Genomic DNA, 17355 nt, shown 5'->3' with positions numbered 1-17355 from the left:
TTATAATTTTGTTATCTTTTCATATTATAATTACTATGCATATGCATACACAATATTTTTTCTTACATTCTTCAATGGTAAGTTTGAATTCATCTGAATTTTAATTAAATTTTACCATAGTTATATTTAGTAATTTATTATTTATATAATTCTTACTTCAATAATATTAATATGAATTCTAAGATATTCCCCACCCCACTGGAGGAGATTAGAAGCCTTCTGAGAGAGGATTGTGCTATTGAAAGTAGTAACTGTCTAACTAACCTCCAGGGTCACCCCCTCCTCATGTTTCCAAAAAAAAAAAAAAAAGTATGAATTCTACGATTATAAATAAATACATATATATACACACTCGCACGTACACATACACACACATTATTATTTTAAAAAATATTTTAACATTAAGTATTAATACTGGGCATATATTTTTGCGCATATAAAATACTAGTCATCATATAATAAGTCGTGTTAAGTACTCTTAAATAAAATAATATACAAAGTAATAAAACAAAAATTGTTCTTGTTAATATCTAAATCTATATGGCAAACATAATGCCCTGTTTGGTAACATAGTTAGCTTATCAGTTAATTTTGATTTATTTGACCATTATTAGCTTTTTGACTTAGTTAAAAAAATCAATATAAGTGTTTGGTTAATTAGTTTGTTTGTAACATATGCTTCAAAATGTTAAAATTTTAAAAATTGCTCAAAACAAATTTTTAAATTAGTTTTTTTTAAATGTCATTTTGCATGTAATCAGTTATCAGCTAACAAATAATTTAAAAAATATTTGTCTACAATCAACTAATGTTATCAACTAGTCAAACTCATTAACCCAATTTGTCAGGAAGAGATTCTCCAGAATTATGTTCTTCCAAGTTTTTTTCCACCTTCTATGTGACTTGAAGCTTCCAAGATGTGATTCTACTCTTCCAATGTGCGGGGGATCCTCATTATTCATTTGGAGTGAAGAATTATCTCTCTTCACTCCTTTTGTCTTCCCAAGCCGCCACACACGGTTAGGGTTTGAAGGGAATGATGTTTTATATAGTGGGTTGGAGAATAGGGTAAAAAAATATATAGTTTTCAAGAGAAAAATTCACATATTTGGAGTTCTCGACGCGTCGAGACCTTGATTCGACTTGTCAAGCTGATTTGGAGTGTAAACAGAGGGCATTCTGTCACATCTCGACGCGTCGAAAATCCTTATGCTGCGTAAGTCCGATTTGTATGCTGATTTTGACCATTTTCCCTTCAAAATTATACTTTGAGGTCTTCATAAGAGTTATAGACCTTCGAGTTTTATTTTCATTGAAGCAACAATCACTTGAATCGGACATTCCTAGAATGAGATATGATCAAAATACTAAGATGCCACCATATTTAGCGGGAATTACAACTCTTTGGTCTTTTGCTTCACTCTTCCCTTGTTTTGTTATTGTGATCAAAACCATTGAAGACATTGATCTTTGGCTCCCTTGCAAGTGTTGCATCCATCTCCATAGCTTCATGTTTGGCTCCCTTGGACTCCAAATGCATTCAAAATGCTCCAAAATTTCTCATTTCTACTCAAAGATGATGCATTGTGCCTAATTGATCAAATGAGCAAAATAAGGATCATTTTGAACACCAATGCGACACTTCATAAGCAAAATAAGGCTAAAAGTATACATGTAGAGTAAGGGCTCGTTTGGTTCGCGGAAAATATTTTAAGGGAAGTGGAATTGGAATTTCATGGAAAAACAATTACTAGGAAGATGAATTTCATTGTTTGGTTGGTGGAAAAAGAATTACTGGGAATACTAATTCTATTGTTTGGTTAGATTTGGAATTGTAAGGAATAATGAGTATAAAGACCTATATGCCCCTACAAATTAATAAGAGTAATATAATTAAAAAAGAAAGTAAGGGTAAAATAGGCATTCCATCTCAACTTTTCTTCCCATCCTCCATGGAAAACAAAATCCTTGGTCCAACCAAGGATTTTGTTTTCCTCAAATTTGAGGAATTCATTTTCCATTTGGAAAATGAATTTCATGAACCAAACACAAGAAAACTACATTTTCCTCTACTTTAAGGAAAATGTTTTCCTTTGGAAAACATTTTCCATGAACCAAACATCCCCTAAATATGAACAAATATGCACTTACCATCGTCACAATACATGGTAGTTGGCATGAGAAGTTCATTATAGTTCTATTTAAATAAATAACTCAAAATATACCAATACAATATTATATATGTGAAGTTTATTATAGTTGACATAAAAACAATTATCTAATACTTTCAGTTTGTACGGTATTATGTAGTATATACTACTTTTAACGTGAATTACTATAAGTTTGATAATTCGCTTTTGGATGGGTTTGTCATTGTCTTCGTCTTCATTGCTTGTCCGTTTCTTTGTCATGCGTAATGTTTCATGTGGAGTAAATACCCAAAATGGTCCCTCGACTATAGCTAAATTCACAAATTGGTCTTTGACTTTTAATTTCAACCAATTAAGTCCTTAACTTTGTAATTTTAACACAATTTGGTCCTCTATCTATTTGACCGTTTGTTGACTGTGATTTTTGAGGATATATATGTAATTTCATGGTCCATCGTCGATTTTTTAAGGTTCCGGTTGCATTTTCAGACTGCACTGTTACATTTGAATCCACTGTCGAAAACAATCTACCAAACTCGGTCGCCTTTCTTCATCCTCCCTTTGGATTCAATGTAGTTGAGTTCGTACCAGAGCGAAGAAGACGACGTGTTTCTGAACCGGTGCAACGTCATCCTGGAGACCTCCACGTGCTCCGACGAGAGCTGAAGGTTCTTCTGGAGATCGTCGATCACGATCAACAAACGGTCAAATAGATGGAGGACCAAATTGTGTCAAAATTGCAAAGTTAAGGACTTAATTTGTTGAAATTGAAAGTTGACCAATTTGTGAATTTAGTTATAGTCGAGGGACCATTTTAGATATTTACTCTTTCATGTGTTATAAGTCTATATTAGAAGAAAAAGTGACATGCCAAACACCTCTTTCATGTGAGAGGTCATGAGGTCGAGTTGAGGACGTTGTTAACTCTTTGTGGTTCATTAAATTGAGAAATTATATTTGAATAGATATTACAATGTAATAAAGAAAAATTAACATATTTCCTATAAAAAAATATATTTTATTCTCCCAATATAATAAATATATCTGAAAAAAAAATGGAGAAGAGGAAGAAGAAGAAAAAACGTGCACAAACACCGGCTTCACCCGGATCTCACCGTCGACCTGAAATTGAGTGGCGCAGATTCATCGCCAAAATTAGTCGCGTGGGTTCGAATATTGACCGCTACTGTGTTTATCAGACGCCACCACTGACGCCCTTGTGCCGCGCACACCTCTTTCTCTTTCCTTCCTTTACCTCCGCCACTCTGCTCTGCGCAGACCCAAATCTCCAATGGCCTCCTCTGCTATTGCCTCCAGCTCCTCACCATTCATCAACAAGGTTTTTCTTGCTATTTCACTTGATATTTACTCTTCAAGATTCAATCTTTTTCCCGAATCGTGAGAATGTTATGTTAACCCATTTTATTTTATTTTTTAATTTTTTTTTAGCAGAAAGATGTGGGGTTCTCTGCTTTTTCTTCACAGCGTCCAATCTCAGTTCAAACGGCCAAGAAAAGCGGTTGCAAGAAAATTGTGTCTGTGATGGCGCCACAGCAAACTGAACGCTCCCCTGCCACCACTGGCTCAGTTGGGTTTTGTTGCATTCGTGTTATTTCATTTCATTGTTTCGGCGAAATTTGTGATTTTGTTGAGACGAGTTAGGGGTTGATTAACTGTTTATTATTATAATTTTAGGTGAAGACTGGGATGACCATGACTGAGAAGATATTGGCAAAGGCTTCACAGAAGTCCCAGTTGAGCCCTGGTGATAATGTCTGGGTAAATGTTGATGTTTTGATGACCCATGATGTCTGTGGACCAGGTTCTATTGGAATTTTCAAGAAAGAGTTCGGGCAAGATGCTAAGGTAATTGCTAATTGAATTATATGATATTGAATCTGAGCTAAAAAAAATTGATACTTTGCTGTTAGTTGCCTTCGTGTAATTAAGTTTGTCGTATTAATTTGGTATTTGAAGTCATTTTAACCATTGCTTTAATGTTAATGGTGAATAAAGTTGAAAACTTTAATAATTTTGAAGTCAGGATAGGTTGAAAAGTTTTAAGTTTCATCCCTTCATTGATAGTCAGTGTTTGATACTTTCAAGACTTTGGACTTTGTTGTCTTAGGTTTCAGTGTTGTTGATTCATGTAATAAATGGTTTTTTGGCCAATAGACCATCTTTATCCATGGCATACAGTGCATTGAAATTTGAATTGCTTATTGACTATTTCTACCACATTTACTGAAAACAATCTATGCTCGCCCATAGTAAACTTGCATTTTGTTATTTGTGAATTCCTATCAGAATGAAAATGCATCCTAATGTTTTCAATGTAGTCCAGGAAGCTTTTTTTTTTTTTTCCTGTAGACCAGAGCTTATAGAGTTTTTATTCCTCTATAGATGCTAAGATTCTGATGAGTTGGATGTCTTCCTTCTTTCAACACTAGGTCTGGGATCGTGAAAAGGTTGTTATCATACCTGACCACTATATATTTACAAGTGATGAAAGAGCTAACCGTAATGTGGATATCTTGAGGGAGTTCTGCACTGAGCAAAATATTAAGTACTTTTATGACATCAAGGATCTTGGAAATTTTCGGGTATGGTGCTAATGCCCCATGCATTTTTCATAAAACTGAACTGTCTGAGACTTTGAATATGTGGTTATTCTTTTGTTTCTGAACAAATATGTTCTGTTACCTTCTAGGCCAACCCGGACTACAAAGGTGTCTGCCATGTGGCACTTGCCCAAGAGGGTCATACCAGGCCCGGAGAGGTCATTTCCATTTACTTGTAAACAAAACTTTAAAAGTTTTAGACTCCATATGACCATATCAAATACTGACTTTTTATGCTTGCTCTCAGGTATTGCTGGGCACAGACTCCCATACATGTACTGCAGGAGCATTTGGGCAATTTGCTACTGGAATTGGGAATACAGATGCAGGCTTTGTATTGGGTACTGGGAAGATTTTGCTCAAGGTTTGCAAGTTCCTTTTTTTTTTTTTTTTTGCCGTATGAAACTATGAATTGCTTATTGAATATTTCTACTGCATCTTTTCACCCTGCCATTGAAACTGGAAAAAAAAAGTAAAAATTACCATATGATGGATTTCTGAACAATTTTAGGAGTTTAGGACCACTATACATGAGTTAATTGCAGTATTTCGTATTTATCTTTAGAGTTTCTTAGTTCTGGATAGTTGATAAAAAGAAAAGTAGAATATTGCACAATTATATTTGACTGATGCCAATTTTTATTTTTAGATCGAGTGCCAGTAAGGATTTTTAGATTGAATGATGCTAAGTTTTTTATAAAATTTTCTTCTGGTTTGTTATGTATGTTGAAATGTATTCTATAAGTTTCTGCATCCATGTATAATGCAGGTTCCTCCAACTCTGAGATTTGTGATGGATGGTGAAATGCCTGATTACTTGCTAGCTAAGGACTTGATTTTGCAAGTAAGTTTGTTATAATAGGTATTCCGCATCCTCTCAAATCCGCACATAACGCCAAATCTGCAATCCCCTTTCTTTTTTTTGTGTTTCTTAAACCTTTTGGATTCATAAAGCTTCCAACTTTCATATGTTGTTCACTAGAGATTTCTATATTTCAGATTATTGGCGAGATTTCTGTGGCTGGTGGAACATATAAAGCAATGGAGTTTGTTGGTTCAACCGTTGAAAGCTTGACAGTAAGTTTTAGTGTTTTACTAATTTCTATGTGGAAGTAACAGTATAACATCTCTGTTTGAGTTTTAATTAGCTTTTCACTGAATCTTTATGTGATTTCATTGCCGTGTAATTTTATAAGATGGAAGAACGAATGACTCTTTGCAACATGGTTGTTGAAGCTGGTGGGAAGAATGGTGTCATCCCAGCAGATAGTACGACCTATAAGTATCTTGAGGTGAGCTCGATTTATTATGATTTTAGTGGACATCCCGAATCCTTCCCTCCTGGTGGGCTACACGTTATGCCGGATTTCTACAGTTAATATTACTTTGTGATGTTGGTCGAGGAAGAATTCTACTTTTGCCACTCCTTGCTAATGAATGCTTTTCATCGTTTTGTGTAACAGGGAAGGACTTCTGTCCCATATGAACCTGTTTACAGTGATGAACAAGCCAGGTATTTTCGAAAACATATATCTCATTCTGAAGAATTCCCGTAATTTTTTAATGGTTCATTGCCATTCAATCTTTATTTATGATATCCTACTTTATTTCAGATTTCTTTCGGAGTACAGAATCGATGTATCAAAGTTGGAGCCCTTAGTGGCGAAGGTGAGTGAGGGTTTTGTTCATTTGACGCACCGAGTAAATCATTAACCAGAGCGATGCTTTGATGTATTTAATTTTCAAATTTCTCCTCTTTTCCGTTAGTTATTTGGGTTTCAATTCAGCATGAGTATATTGTACTTTTGTTGCTGAAGAGATCATGGTTGCAGTAGGCGCTAGTCGGGCAGTAGAGTAGCGCCTAGCGCCTAGACGCCGAGCTAACTAAAAAAAAAAGTGCACGTCTGTGGGTGTATGTCATATACATATATATATATATATATATATATATATATATATAAATAAATAAATTAGCAAGGCCGAAACTCGGCTAATTTGGTCGAATTGGACGAGTTAACTCGGCCGAGTTAGGCGCCTAGGCGGCCAAGTCGGCCGAGTTAGGCGGCCGGGCACCTAGGGGGAATTCGCCATGGTCTAGGGGTGCCTAGCGCCTAGGCGGCCGTCTAGGCCGATTTTTACAACAGTGGAAGAGATTAGAGATCAATAGAATTTATCTCTTTACGTGTTTTTTTTTGTGCGTCTTTCTTCTTGCTTTAGTATCTCTATAGCTAATTTGTGGCTAATTACTTTGTTCAATTTTTGAGCTTCTGTTTTGTCAAGTACTTACTGAATGCTCCAAACATTTATTTTTTTTATTTTTTTTTTTCGTTTTGGATAAATCTGTAGCCTCATTCCCCTGATAATCGTGCATTAGCAAGAGAATGCAAAGATGTCAAAATCGACAGAGTTTATATTGGATCGTGTACTGGTGGGAAAACCGAGGACTTCATGGCTGCTGCCAAAGTTTTTCTAGCTGCGGTAATATTATATTTCTTCTTATACTCAGATCCACCTTGGCGACGTCTAAGGATCCGGAACAACCCCAAGTTGGTCTTATATGTTTCATTTAATTAGATTTTTCTGCCGACTAAAAACTGTCTGTAATATGCAGGGGGGTAAAAAGGTAAAAGTTCCAACGTTCCTTGTTCCTGCTACTCAAAAGGTTTGTGGTCTTCATTGTAATGTTTGGTCTTTTTTGTGGTTTCCAATGCTCTGCGATTCATTGTTGTCAAAGTACACGGATTGATCGTAGTTCTGTGCATAACGTAATTCAGGTCTGGATGGACGTATATAGCCTCCCAGTTCCGGGATCTGGCGGGAAAACTTGTTCCCAGATTTTCGAGGAAGCGGGTTGTGATACGCCTGCAAGTCCTAGTTGTGGGGCTTGTTTGGGTGGCCCTCGAGACACTTATGCACGCATGAATGAACCGCTGGTGAGTTATATACTTCTATCCATTGTTGAGTTCTCTTAATTACAACTTACAATATCTTGGCACGCACAAAATAATTTTTTTTTTTTTTTTTTTTATGGATGAAATGAGGATTATTTCCAATTGAATTTATCCTATGATAACTAGTTATATAGGCTTGCACAACAAAAATAAAATAAAATAAAACATTGCATGTGAAATAAAATCTAATTGAAAATTTGTGTTCAAATTTTGGTATACCCTAAAAACTTCAAGTGATGTTTATATATTGTTCAAATGTCGGTAGTCCCTAAAATCTTAAATGAGCAATTTAGTCCTTGACTATAGTGGTTTTTCTCGATTTAGTCATGAATTACTTTTTGTGCTTAATTGGGTTCTGCACTTCCATGGTTTTACCTAATTGAGTCCTTTGCCTTTGTTGGCTGTTAGCATCAAGGACTAAATCGAGAAAAACCACTATAGTCGAGGACTAAATTAGGTAAAACAACTATAGTCGATGACTAAATTGAGTAAAATTACTATAGTCAAGAACTAAATTGGGTATTGATTGAGGGGAATTTACCCCTCTATCCTAACAGAGGACTCAATTAAGTAAAACCATCGAAGTCCAGAGGGCCCAATTAAGCACAAAAAGTCATTCATAACTAAATCAAGAAAAACCACTATAGTCGAGGACTAAATTAGGTATTAACTCATTCTTAAATGGTTTCCACTTTTCCCTATTATGCATAAGCGGAAGGTGGTTTGGTATAGACCTTAAGGTCACGATAGTTTGTTTCGTGTCCTCTATATATGTTCTCTCCAATAAATGTCCATTCTATTTACACTCGAGATTATTAGACGTGTGAAAAAAAAATAAAAATTCTCGATTTGAATCTTATTGTTGCGGTACATTAGCACATAGGCATTGCTTAACATTTCCGAGGGACTGAATTGCAGGTATGCGTCTCAACCACGAACAGAAACTTCCCTGGCCGAATGGGCCACAAGGAAGGCCAAGTTTATCTCGCATCTCCATACACAGCTGCAGCATCGGCGCTGACTGGTTTCGTCACTGATCCCCGAGACTTTTTGCAGTAAGGTTCTCAATAAACTTGCATGGATGATTAGATTTTGATCAGAACTCGATATGTTTTGTATTGCGTTCTCTTTCTGAAGTGAGGTAAGAAAAATGTGTTTCTAGACACAGGATGAGTATTGTTAAACTATGTAAACATGATCACAAGTATGATCTTTTCCCACCATATAAAATAAGTGCTGTTAAGACTGTTACCAGTTGGAAACTTGGAATAATAAGTCGAATGTGATCTTTGTTAATCTCATTGTCATGCCTCTAATCTTGTTAGTGGAATCAACATTTTTCTTACTTTCACCAAAACTCATTACCATTACCAAGTATTTGATACCCATTCTGATTACGATTCTCATGTGCAAACCAAACACACCCTAGTTTCTTAAGCTCCATGAAACTTTAGACGACTGGGCAGAAACTCTTAAAAACTTTGGTTTATTTTAATTCTCTATTTAAGTTGAAGGGTTGCACTATATGGTGTATAATGGGTAAATTTTGCATTGTGACCATAATTGGCAAAGGATCACAAGGAAGTAAATCAGCCTAAATTGTCTATAGTTAACTGATTCAAACCAAAAAGATCAATAGGCTGCTCTTATTGTGAGTTGAATGCACGGTGTAAACTCCATCTTGTGACCCTAGCTGGCAAAGGACCACAATGAGCTAAATCAGCTTAGGTTACTCATATCTTAGCGGCTCAAACCAAGAAGGCTAATAAGCGACTCCCACTCGACTCCCACTAGGAGTTGAATTTGAAATCTTGTGTTACCAAGTTAACACTAACCGACTTGACCGGGATTGTCTCTACCGTCAAAATATTTCCACTAAGAAACACACTTGAATAAAAGTTTAAGGTTCTGTTCTATCTTTTTACAAAAAAATATAAAAATTGTTTCAATTAATAATTGCATCTTAAATGGGACTTTAGGGTTTCATCCAGCAGTCTTTTACTTTCCCTTGATTTGTTGCACTTTTGTCTTGAGCAATAAGCACTCAACTTGTGTTGCAATACAGTTGTCCCCTAATCAATTAAAACAACCTCTTTATTTATATACACTGTCAAAATCAACATTATTGCATCATTTTCTTGTCACCTTTTCATCAGATGTCCTGAAAAGAAAACCTGTACTTGTGTGATTATAATAGCCTTTAATTTTACATCTCATCTGAACTATACCTTCAACAGACATTATCCCCAAAAAAACAAATTAAAAAAGGTTATGATAATCCTTAACAGTGACTACTTGGCCCCAGCAGTTTTGATGTTCTTCATGAAACATTAACACATTGTTTGAACAAACCATGATTTTGACAAACACTTGAGAAGTGATAGATACTGGCAACTGATTCAATCCACAAACATAAAAGATTAAAAGACACTAAAAGTGTCTTTATCTCAACTGGGCTATAATATACATGGGCCAAATCACACTAAAAGATTGAATTAAACCAATTAGCTAGTTTAACCTATAGACTTATATTTATGCTCTCACTTATTTTATCAATGTAGGACACTCTTAACAATCTCAAAGCACCAAAGAAAAAGAATGATGAAACCTAAATAAATAAATAAATCCAATTTCTGGCAGCCAGCAAGCACAGCACTCATATTTACACTAGGAGAAAGTAGCATTTGCCAAAACATTTTCTGGTGAAATATATAGGGAGGATGAGGAGGGGGGTAAACACTACTTTCAACTAGGCTTAGAAAAGGTAAAGGGGAATTAAACTTGAACATGGGTTGCAAAACATTAAAAAAAAACAAAACAAAACCACAAAAGGCGACAAAAGAGCGATCTTGAGCAAAACGCATTAACTTCTCTAGCTACTTGTGTTTTTTTCTTTGCACGCTGTTGAAGAACGGAGCTTTAGATTGGTTTTCCGGTGTGTCTGTCCTGCCTTTCCTGGACCCTCGGAGCTGGAACATATCAGTAGTTTGAGTTAGAACGGATTGAAGGCGAATAAATTTTGGTATATAGAGTAATGAAGTGCCTCGCTACTTACCAAGTCCATTAGCCTCGGAAGTCTTCATGATTCTTAGCCTTTTCACGGTGCAGAGAAACATCCTAGAACACACAAACGGGGAAATGGCTTATAAACACATGCTAGAAACAGATTCTTGAAAATTAAATCTTGATCATATACGTTGTTTTAGTTCTTTCTTTAATTTTACTATTTGATCTGTAATTTAGCTCTTGTTGGAGGTTGGGTCTAAAACGTGGTTGATTTTTCTTTGCAAAATCAAATCGAACTTTCATGGGCTCCTAGAATTGTGCTTGTATGTTTCATGTGTTAACAATGGCTACATAGTACATACCCCCACGGAACATCTCCCACGAGCATCCAATCGCCTTCTTTATCCTCGTACGTTAGCACAAAGTCAGATGATCCATCCAAAAGCTTCGAGGGTGTCATTCTTTGCTCCTTTTCCGCACCTAACCCACAACACAACAGTCGAAATCAGTACCATAAAGGCGTCAAAGAGGAAAAAAACCTTAGTAACACAAAGCACGTGTTTCGTTCTCTTGGTTACACTGTTAATGGCAAAAGACGAAAGAACTTACAGATAGAGTTCATGGCTTTTGTTGTCGACTTGAAGAACATCTCCTCCAATGTTTGGGCCAGCGTTTCGTAGGACGTGTGAGCATTCAGATCCACCTTTCTCCCGATTGGCAATCCATCCATATTCACCTTCACAAACCCGAGACTTCCCTTTTCTTTGACACCACATCCATCATCGCTGTTATTTCCATGATTCATCTTCTTTTTCGAGTTCTCCTTCTTCTCATCCCCGCCCATTCCCTTATCATCTTCAGCATTCAGAGTTTTCCCTTGGTTTACCAAGCTATTCATCCTATATGCCCTAATCGGTGGCCATCCAACCACCTGACTGGTTTCCCAGAAAACCAAAATTAGAAATTTTATCAATTTTTTTTTTTTTTTGCTCAATACAATTACAATCTGTAAAACATCAATAACTAAATAACTTCTGTATAAAGGGACTAAAATACCCCACTCAGAGTTGCTCCTAATGGGATTCAAGAACCTCACAGAATTATTACTTTGATGCCGCAATCTCAATCACAAGAAAATAGTTTTTATTTTTCTAGTTGAATATGAAACAATCAACTTAGGATGTAAATAATAATGAATATTGAACACCAATCCATGAATTGATTCCTCAAACCCCAAACAATGATTCAAGAATTGATAAAAGGGCGAAAGGAATCATTACAGAGTGAGAAAGGTTGAAGCTTCTCAAGGCCCTGATCTGGTGAGGCAGATTCAGATGGAAAAGGGTGGCAAGTGAATCATTACAAAGAAAAAAGACATGAAATTATGCAGGAAAACAAAAGAAATTTATTGCATAGTTTTATAAATTTTGCATAATAAAAGCAGAACTGTTTAAGAGGCATAATAATAGCTCATCATCATGCCATGGCAGCTAAAAGCAGCTTTCAGCAAATAAAAACAAAAACTATAAGAAAACTCCATGCACTCCTTAAAGGATGTCTCATCAAAAACATAAATTGAAACACAAGAATCAAAGTACTGAATGAACAATATAGGATAATAGGATCAAGAACCATGTAACATGTAGATAAAATATCAAGAAAACCAATACCCAATTCTTGAAAGAAAAGATACATGTTGGAAATTCACATATGGTTCAAATATAACCATGAATTTGAAGAAAAGATCATATTTTTACCTTACACCAGTGGGGGGTGACCCAGCCTCAGAATCAGCAGCTCTTTTGGTACCAGAAACAGCACCATTAGTTCTTGGAGTCCCAGTAGGGAAGCCATTAGGGAAATCTTTGGCAGTCAAGATTCTTCCATATTCTCCCCCCCTGGTGCAGTCTGATGATTTCATGGGCTTAGCCAACCCACAGGGACCACTCCCAAGGCTGAGGCCCAAGCCCAACTCAAGCTCAGCCTCCCCAGCGCCACCGCCACCGCCGCCGCCGCCACCACCCAGTAAGCCAAGATTTGGTTCCATGAAAGCTAATAAGGAAGATAAGTTTGAAGTGTGAGGTGTTGATGAATAATAAGAGAAGAAAAGTAAAGGTGTGAGATGAAGAGGAGAGGAGAATGTATAGTGGTGAGTGGGTATGGCGGAATGGGAGCAAGAAAAGAAGAGAATGAGGCAGGGGAGGTAGTGATAGTGATGGGACCCACATGTCTGCTAGTGCGCCAAGCACTGCCCTCAACAGTGTTGAAGTCTTCTCCCACAAGCTGCTCCTCCTTTCTCCTATCCCCCCATCAATTTCTCAACTCATCATTCCTTCATATCGCCACTATAAATTAATTTTTTTTTTTTTTTTTTTTTTTGGTTGGGTGGCAAAGAAAAAAAACATTATAATCATTATTTGAAAGTATATACTGAGCGAATCTCGTTTCATGACCCTTAGCGACAAAGAGGTAAATTAACTAAGACAAATAGGTCACTCGGTCAAAATAGAATTCTTTGTAATTACTAAGTCACCAATTTGATCAACTTGGTTGTGTTGCTTTAACTTTTTGTATTAATACAATTACATTATGTTATGCTTATAGTTGCATTGCATATTATAAGAATAGTTGTTAACAATATTCAATAGGAAAATACTAATGTACTCCCATTTTCTACTTTCAACTTTTACTCTCAAACAAGATGTAGACATTTGCGGGACCCACATGAAAAATTAGTCAATCAATACAACCACATTATCAGGAAGTAAAATTTAGAGAGCAGAGAGTCTAGAACTCTATTCAATATAACTACTTCAATAATTTGCTTGGTTATGCGGGATACAAAAAGAACACTGATATAAGCGCAATACTTAAAAAGTTTCAAAAAAAATAAATATTTGCATTGAAAATAACTTTAAAAAAATATCATATTCTAAAAATATATGTACACATTTAGTTTAATTATAAATAGAGTTAATATAATGATCAATTTGGTCGACTATCAACCTTATCAAATTAAGTCATCAACTTTAAAAATCTTACCTAATTTTATTCGTCCTCTTGTTAATTTGAGCTATAGGATGATAGTCAATTTGAGCCGTAAGATGAACCAAAACGGTCATTAACTCTTATTTTTGTCAATATTTATTATCAATATTCAAGTTTTTTTTTTTCTTTTTTAAAGTAATAATATACACGCAGAAACACCCCTAGCTATTTAATTTGTAAATGTAGAGTAAGGTGCTAACTAGAATAACATGTATGTGGCATCTTATGTAAATTTTAATTACCTTATTTTATTTTAGATTTTCTTTATATTTTCATGTTGAGAACTGAATAATTTTTTTTATTGTAAAAAAGAAAAGGAGAAAAAAATATAAATACACGTATACACACAATACATAAAGTTGTTAATTATTTTTCTTTCAAGTAATAATATTTCTAATTAATTGGTTCCACGCATGCATGCATGATAGATCCGATGGTTATAATAAAATGAGACACAATCTTTTTTCTGATAATTCTTACACTTCCTTATGTACGTTCCTCCTAGCAAGTCTGCGTATTACGATACAAAATAACAAAAATATTATTTGTATCAAATTTTATATAATTTAATTTGTGTAATTAGTAATGTATTTGATTAATTTATAAATAGTTAACAAATATGATATTTAATATGAGGCATATTATATAGTATTAAATTTTATACAAATAATATTTTTACGAAATAAAACGTGCAAATACCTTTATTTATTTTTTTTTTTTTTTGGAGAGAATAATACTTTTCCCAGGAAAGCATCAAATACAAGAGAAGAAAAGCACTTTTAGCGATTATTTATTTATAAAAAATCTTGGCTTGGGATAATATCCTAAGTATGAAATATCTTAATTCATGGAAAAAGGTGTTGTGCTTTAACTTTTTTTTTAAAAAAAAAAATAATAAAAATAAAAATTATTGCTAGTTCTTGTATTGTGCAGCTTGTGATAATATACATTAAGTAGGGAAAATTAAAATATCTATGAGATAGTGAATATATACCATTAAGATTCACGTTTTATTATTTTTCATTTAAATTATATTGTTTATATCTTGTATTTTTTTTATGGGGTTTGGTGGCCAGACCTAGGAGGCCAAAGAAATATTTCTGGGGGCTAATGGAGGGTAGAATTGGATTAGATAAAGAAAAGTTTGGAGCAAAAGCGTAAGGAAATAAGGAATTCAACATTAATGGAGCGGGAAGCTAAGGTATTAAATACAGGGTTGAAGGTGCAAAAGCGAGGATGTGGTAATGAGGTAGCTTGTTGCACTCAGTTCGGCAGTGATGAAGGGTCGCGGACCGTACAATATTACCTCGCAAGGTAGGTGATGAAGGTATTTGGCTATCTGGTGGTGGTGGGCCGGGGGGAGAGGGGGGAGGATGACAGGCGGCTAAACAAGCTATCTCCTATATATTTCTAGCTAGCTCCTTCAACAACCTGATGGGCGGGGGGAGGGGGTGGAATGAGAGGCGGCTAGACAAGCTATCTCCTATATATCTCTAGCTCCTTCAACAACGTGACACACGTGTATGATGAGTTACACACAATACATGAAAATCACTTATCTATTGAAGATTTTGTCCTTCCTACCCTTATAAATAAGAGGTCCTTGGTTCTTTAAAAACATTATATTTACAATAGACATCAGACTTCAAGTGTTTTATTTCCATTTCATGCAGTTTGACTAAGTAGTCTAAGAGTTGTTCTTTTTTTTTTTTTTTTTTTTTTTTTTTTTTTTTTTTTTTTTTTTCTTTTTTTGGTACGAGTAGTCTAAGAGTTATAATAGCTCTCATTATACTTGGATTCTTGTCCAATTTTTAATATTATTTTCTTCGGACTAAAAGGGTACTCACGGCTAAACATCATACCCGTTAATTGATTATGTCAGTTGCTAGTTTTAATTTGCCCCTAACTGTCCAATTTCATGGTGGACCTAGTTAAAAAAACCATCAATTTTAAAGGGTGTAATTTAATTTTAAAAAAGTTAATAAATTAAATATTGATACGAACCAAGACTCTAACTATACCACATAAACTAATTCATGAGTATAAATTTGACTGAAACTTTAAAATTTGTCCCAAAACGCATCATCCCCTCCCCTTAAGATTGTACACATATTTGTGCATATCTCAAGTGCTATCTCAACCATTGATCTACGTGGTGGAGCAAGTTAGACTAACATACACTCAACTCACTGATGTGACTCTAATACAAAAATGATACAAACTTAGACCCTAACTACACCATCATTATTAGCTTATATATATGAGTAAAAATTTGAACCAAACATTGGCCCTGTTTGGTAAAATAGTTAGCCTATCAGTCAATTTTGACTTATTTGACCACTATTAACTATTTGACTTGGTTAAACAATCAATATGAGTGTTTGATTAATTAGTTTTTTGTAACAACTTATTGCTCCAAAATGCTAAAATTCAAAAAATTGCTCAAAGTAGCTTTTTCGATCAACTTTTTGAGAAAATCATTTTATATGTAATCAGTTAACAATTAATTTACCAAATATTTTTCTACAACTAATACTATCAACTACCTAAATTTCTATCTAATGCGGGATGCATCAAATATGGTCTTGCTCAACCTACTGAAGCATCTGTTCATAACTACTTCAAAGAGTCAATAACGCCTCTACTGAGGCTCGAGCTCACAACCTATGGGAATCCAACTCGGGTACCATTAGACCACAAGGTCTTGGCAAACTCATATCATTTTTAATTATTTATTTATAGAATTGATGGGGGTGATTGTTATAAGAGGGTGGACATAATTGATAATTTCTTTTAAAAATATCATTTTTAATCTTTTAGTCGTGTCTATAGTACAAAGTTAATTTTTCAATTGTTTGCAATGTAAATTTAGTCCTTTTAAGTACGTTCTTATCAAAGATTTTAATGTTTGTAAAACCATAAGGATCAAATCCGACATTTTATTAAGAATTTTAAAAATAAATCTACACATCAAATAAGTTAATAACATAGTCATACTATGAGCACAATTGAAGGACTAAGGGTCCATTTATTAGTAGAGAAATTCTTCATTTCATAAAAAAAAAAAAAGAATGAAAAACTAGATAAAGTAAAATATATAATTACATTAACTTATACATTTGAAAACATATAAAACAAGAATAATGAATGGGAAATGAAAAACTTAAAAAAAAAAAAAAAGAACAAGAAGAAAGGAAAACATAGAATTGAAGTAGATGTAATCTAAATGTGTTATTTTTCTTTTATTTATTTATTTTCCACAAAGAGTGATATATACTTGGGAATCAATAATGAATTATTGTATTATTAGGACTAGAGAAACATTGTAATAAATTAATAGTGACTATTATTGTATTATTAGAATGAGTAAAACATTATAATTAGTTAGACATTTAGATATAATATTATATACAATAAACAAAGATCATTAAAGAAATAATACAATAGTTTTTTCTTACTCTTTTCTACAGTGGATCTATCTATCTCTTTATTTTATTCTCTCTCAATATTCACTCTATTTAGTCTCCCAATATTTTTTCTCTCTCACTTTCTATCTCTCCCTCTCATTGTTTCCCTTTA

General features: G+C 34.4%; 2 protein-coding genes across 3 annotated transcripts; one reads left to right on the top strand and one right to left on the bottom strand.

Moving 5' to 3' along the window:
* The first annotated feature begins 3218 nt into the window (after nucleotides 1-3218).
* Nucleotides 3219-9023, top strand: LOC109176495 (3-isopropylmalate dehydratase large subunit, chloroplastic). 2 transcript variants are annotated; one of them, XM_019325938.1, is made up of 15 exons: nucleotides 3219-3489; nucleotides 3603-3737; nucleotides 3846-4016; nucleotides 4601-4753; nucleotides 4861-4929; nucleotides 5019-5135; nucleotides 5541-5615; nucleotides 5771-5848; nucleotides 5968-6063; nucleotides 6235-6284; nucleotides 6385-6439; nucleotides 7118-7249; nucleotides 7383-7433; nucleotides 7546-7704; nucleotides 8641-9023. In XM_019325938.1, the coding sequence occupies exons 1-15, from the start codon at nucleotides 3442-3444 to the stop codon at nucleotides 8779-8781; spliced, it is 1530 nt and encodes a 509-aa protein (XP_019181483.1). In that variant the 5' UTR covers nucleotides 3219-3441; the 3' UTR covers nucleotides 8782-9023. The 2 variants fall into 2 exon arrangements, with proteins under 2 accessions (XP_019181483.1, XP_019181482.1); XM_019325937.1 differs by having other exon boundaries at nucleotides 3222-3489; nucleotides 3600-3737.
* A 1298-nt stretch (nucleotides 9024-10321) lies between these two features.
* On the bottom strand, nucleotides 10322-12898 carry LOC109176496 (auxin-responsive protein IAA13-like). Its single transcript, XM_019325940.1, has 5 exons — nucleotides 12486-12898; nucleotides 11338-11663; nucleotides 11091-11208; nucleotides 10778-10839; nucleotides 10322-10691 (listed from the first exon to the last, which is right to left on the bottom strand). Exons 1-5 carry the CDS (start codon nucleotides 12773-12775, stop codon nucleotides 10642-10644), a joined length of 846 nt encoding a protein of 281 aa, XP_019181485.1. The 5' UTR covers nucleotides 12776-12898; the 3' UTR covers nucleotides 10322-10641.
* Between the last annotated feature and the right edge of the window lie 4457 nt (nucleotides 12899-17355).

This window comes from Ipomoea nil, unplaced genomic scaffold (genome assembly GCF_001879475.1).
Source record: "Ipomoea nil cultivar Tokyo-kokei standard unplaced genomic scaffold, Asagao_1.1 scaffold0706, whole genome shotgun sequence".
NCBI classification, from domain to species: Eukaryota; Viridiplantae; Streptophyta; class Magnoliopsida; order Solanales; family Convolvulaceae; genus Ipomoea; species Ipomoea nil.
Note: the sequence above shows the minus strand (reverse complement) of the source record. Positions and strands in the feature narration are given on the sequence as shown.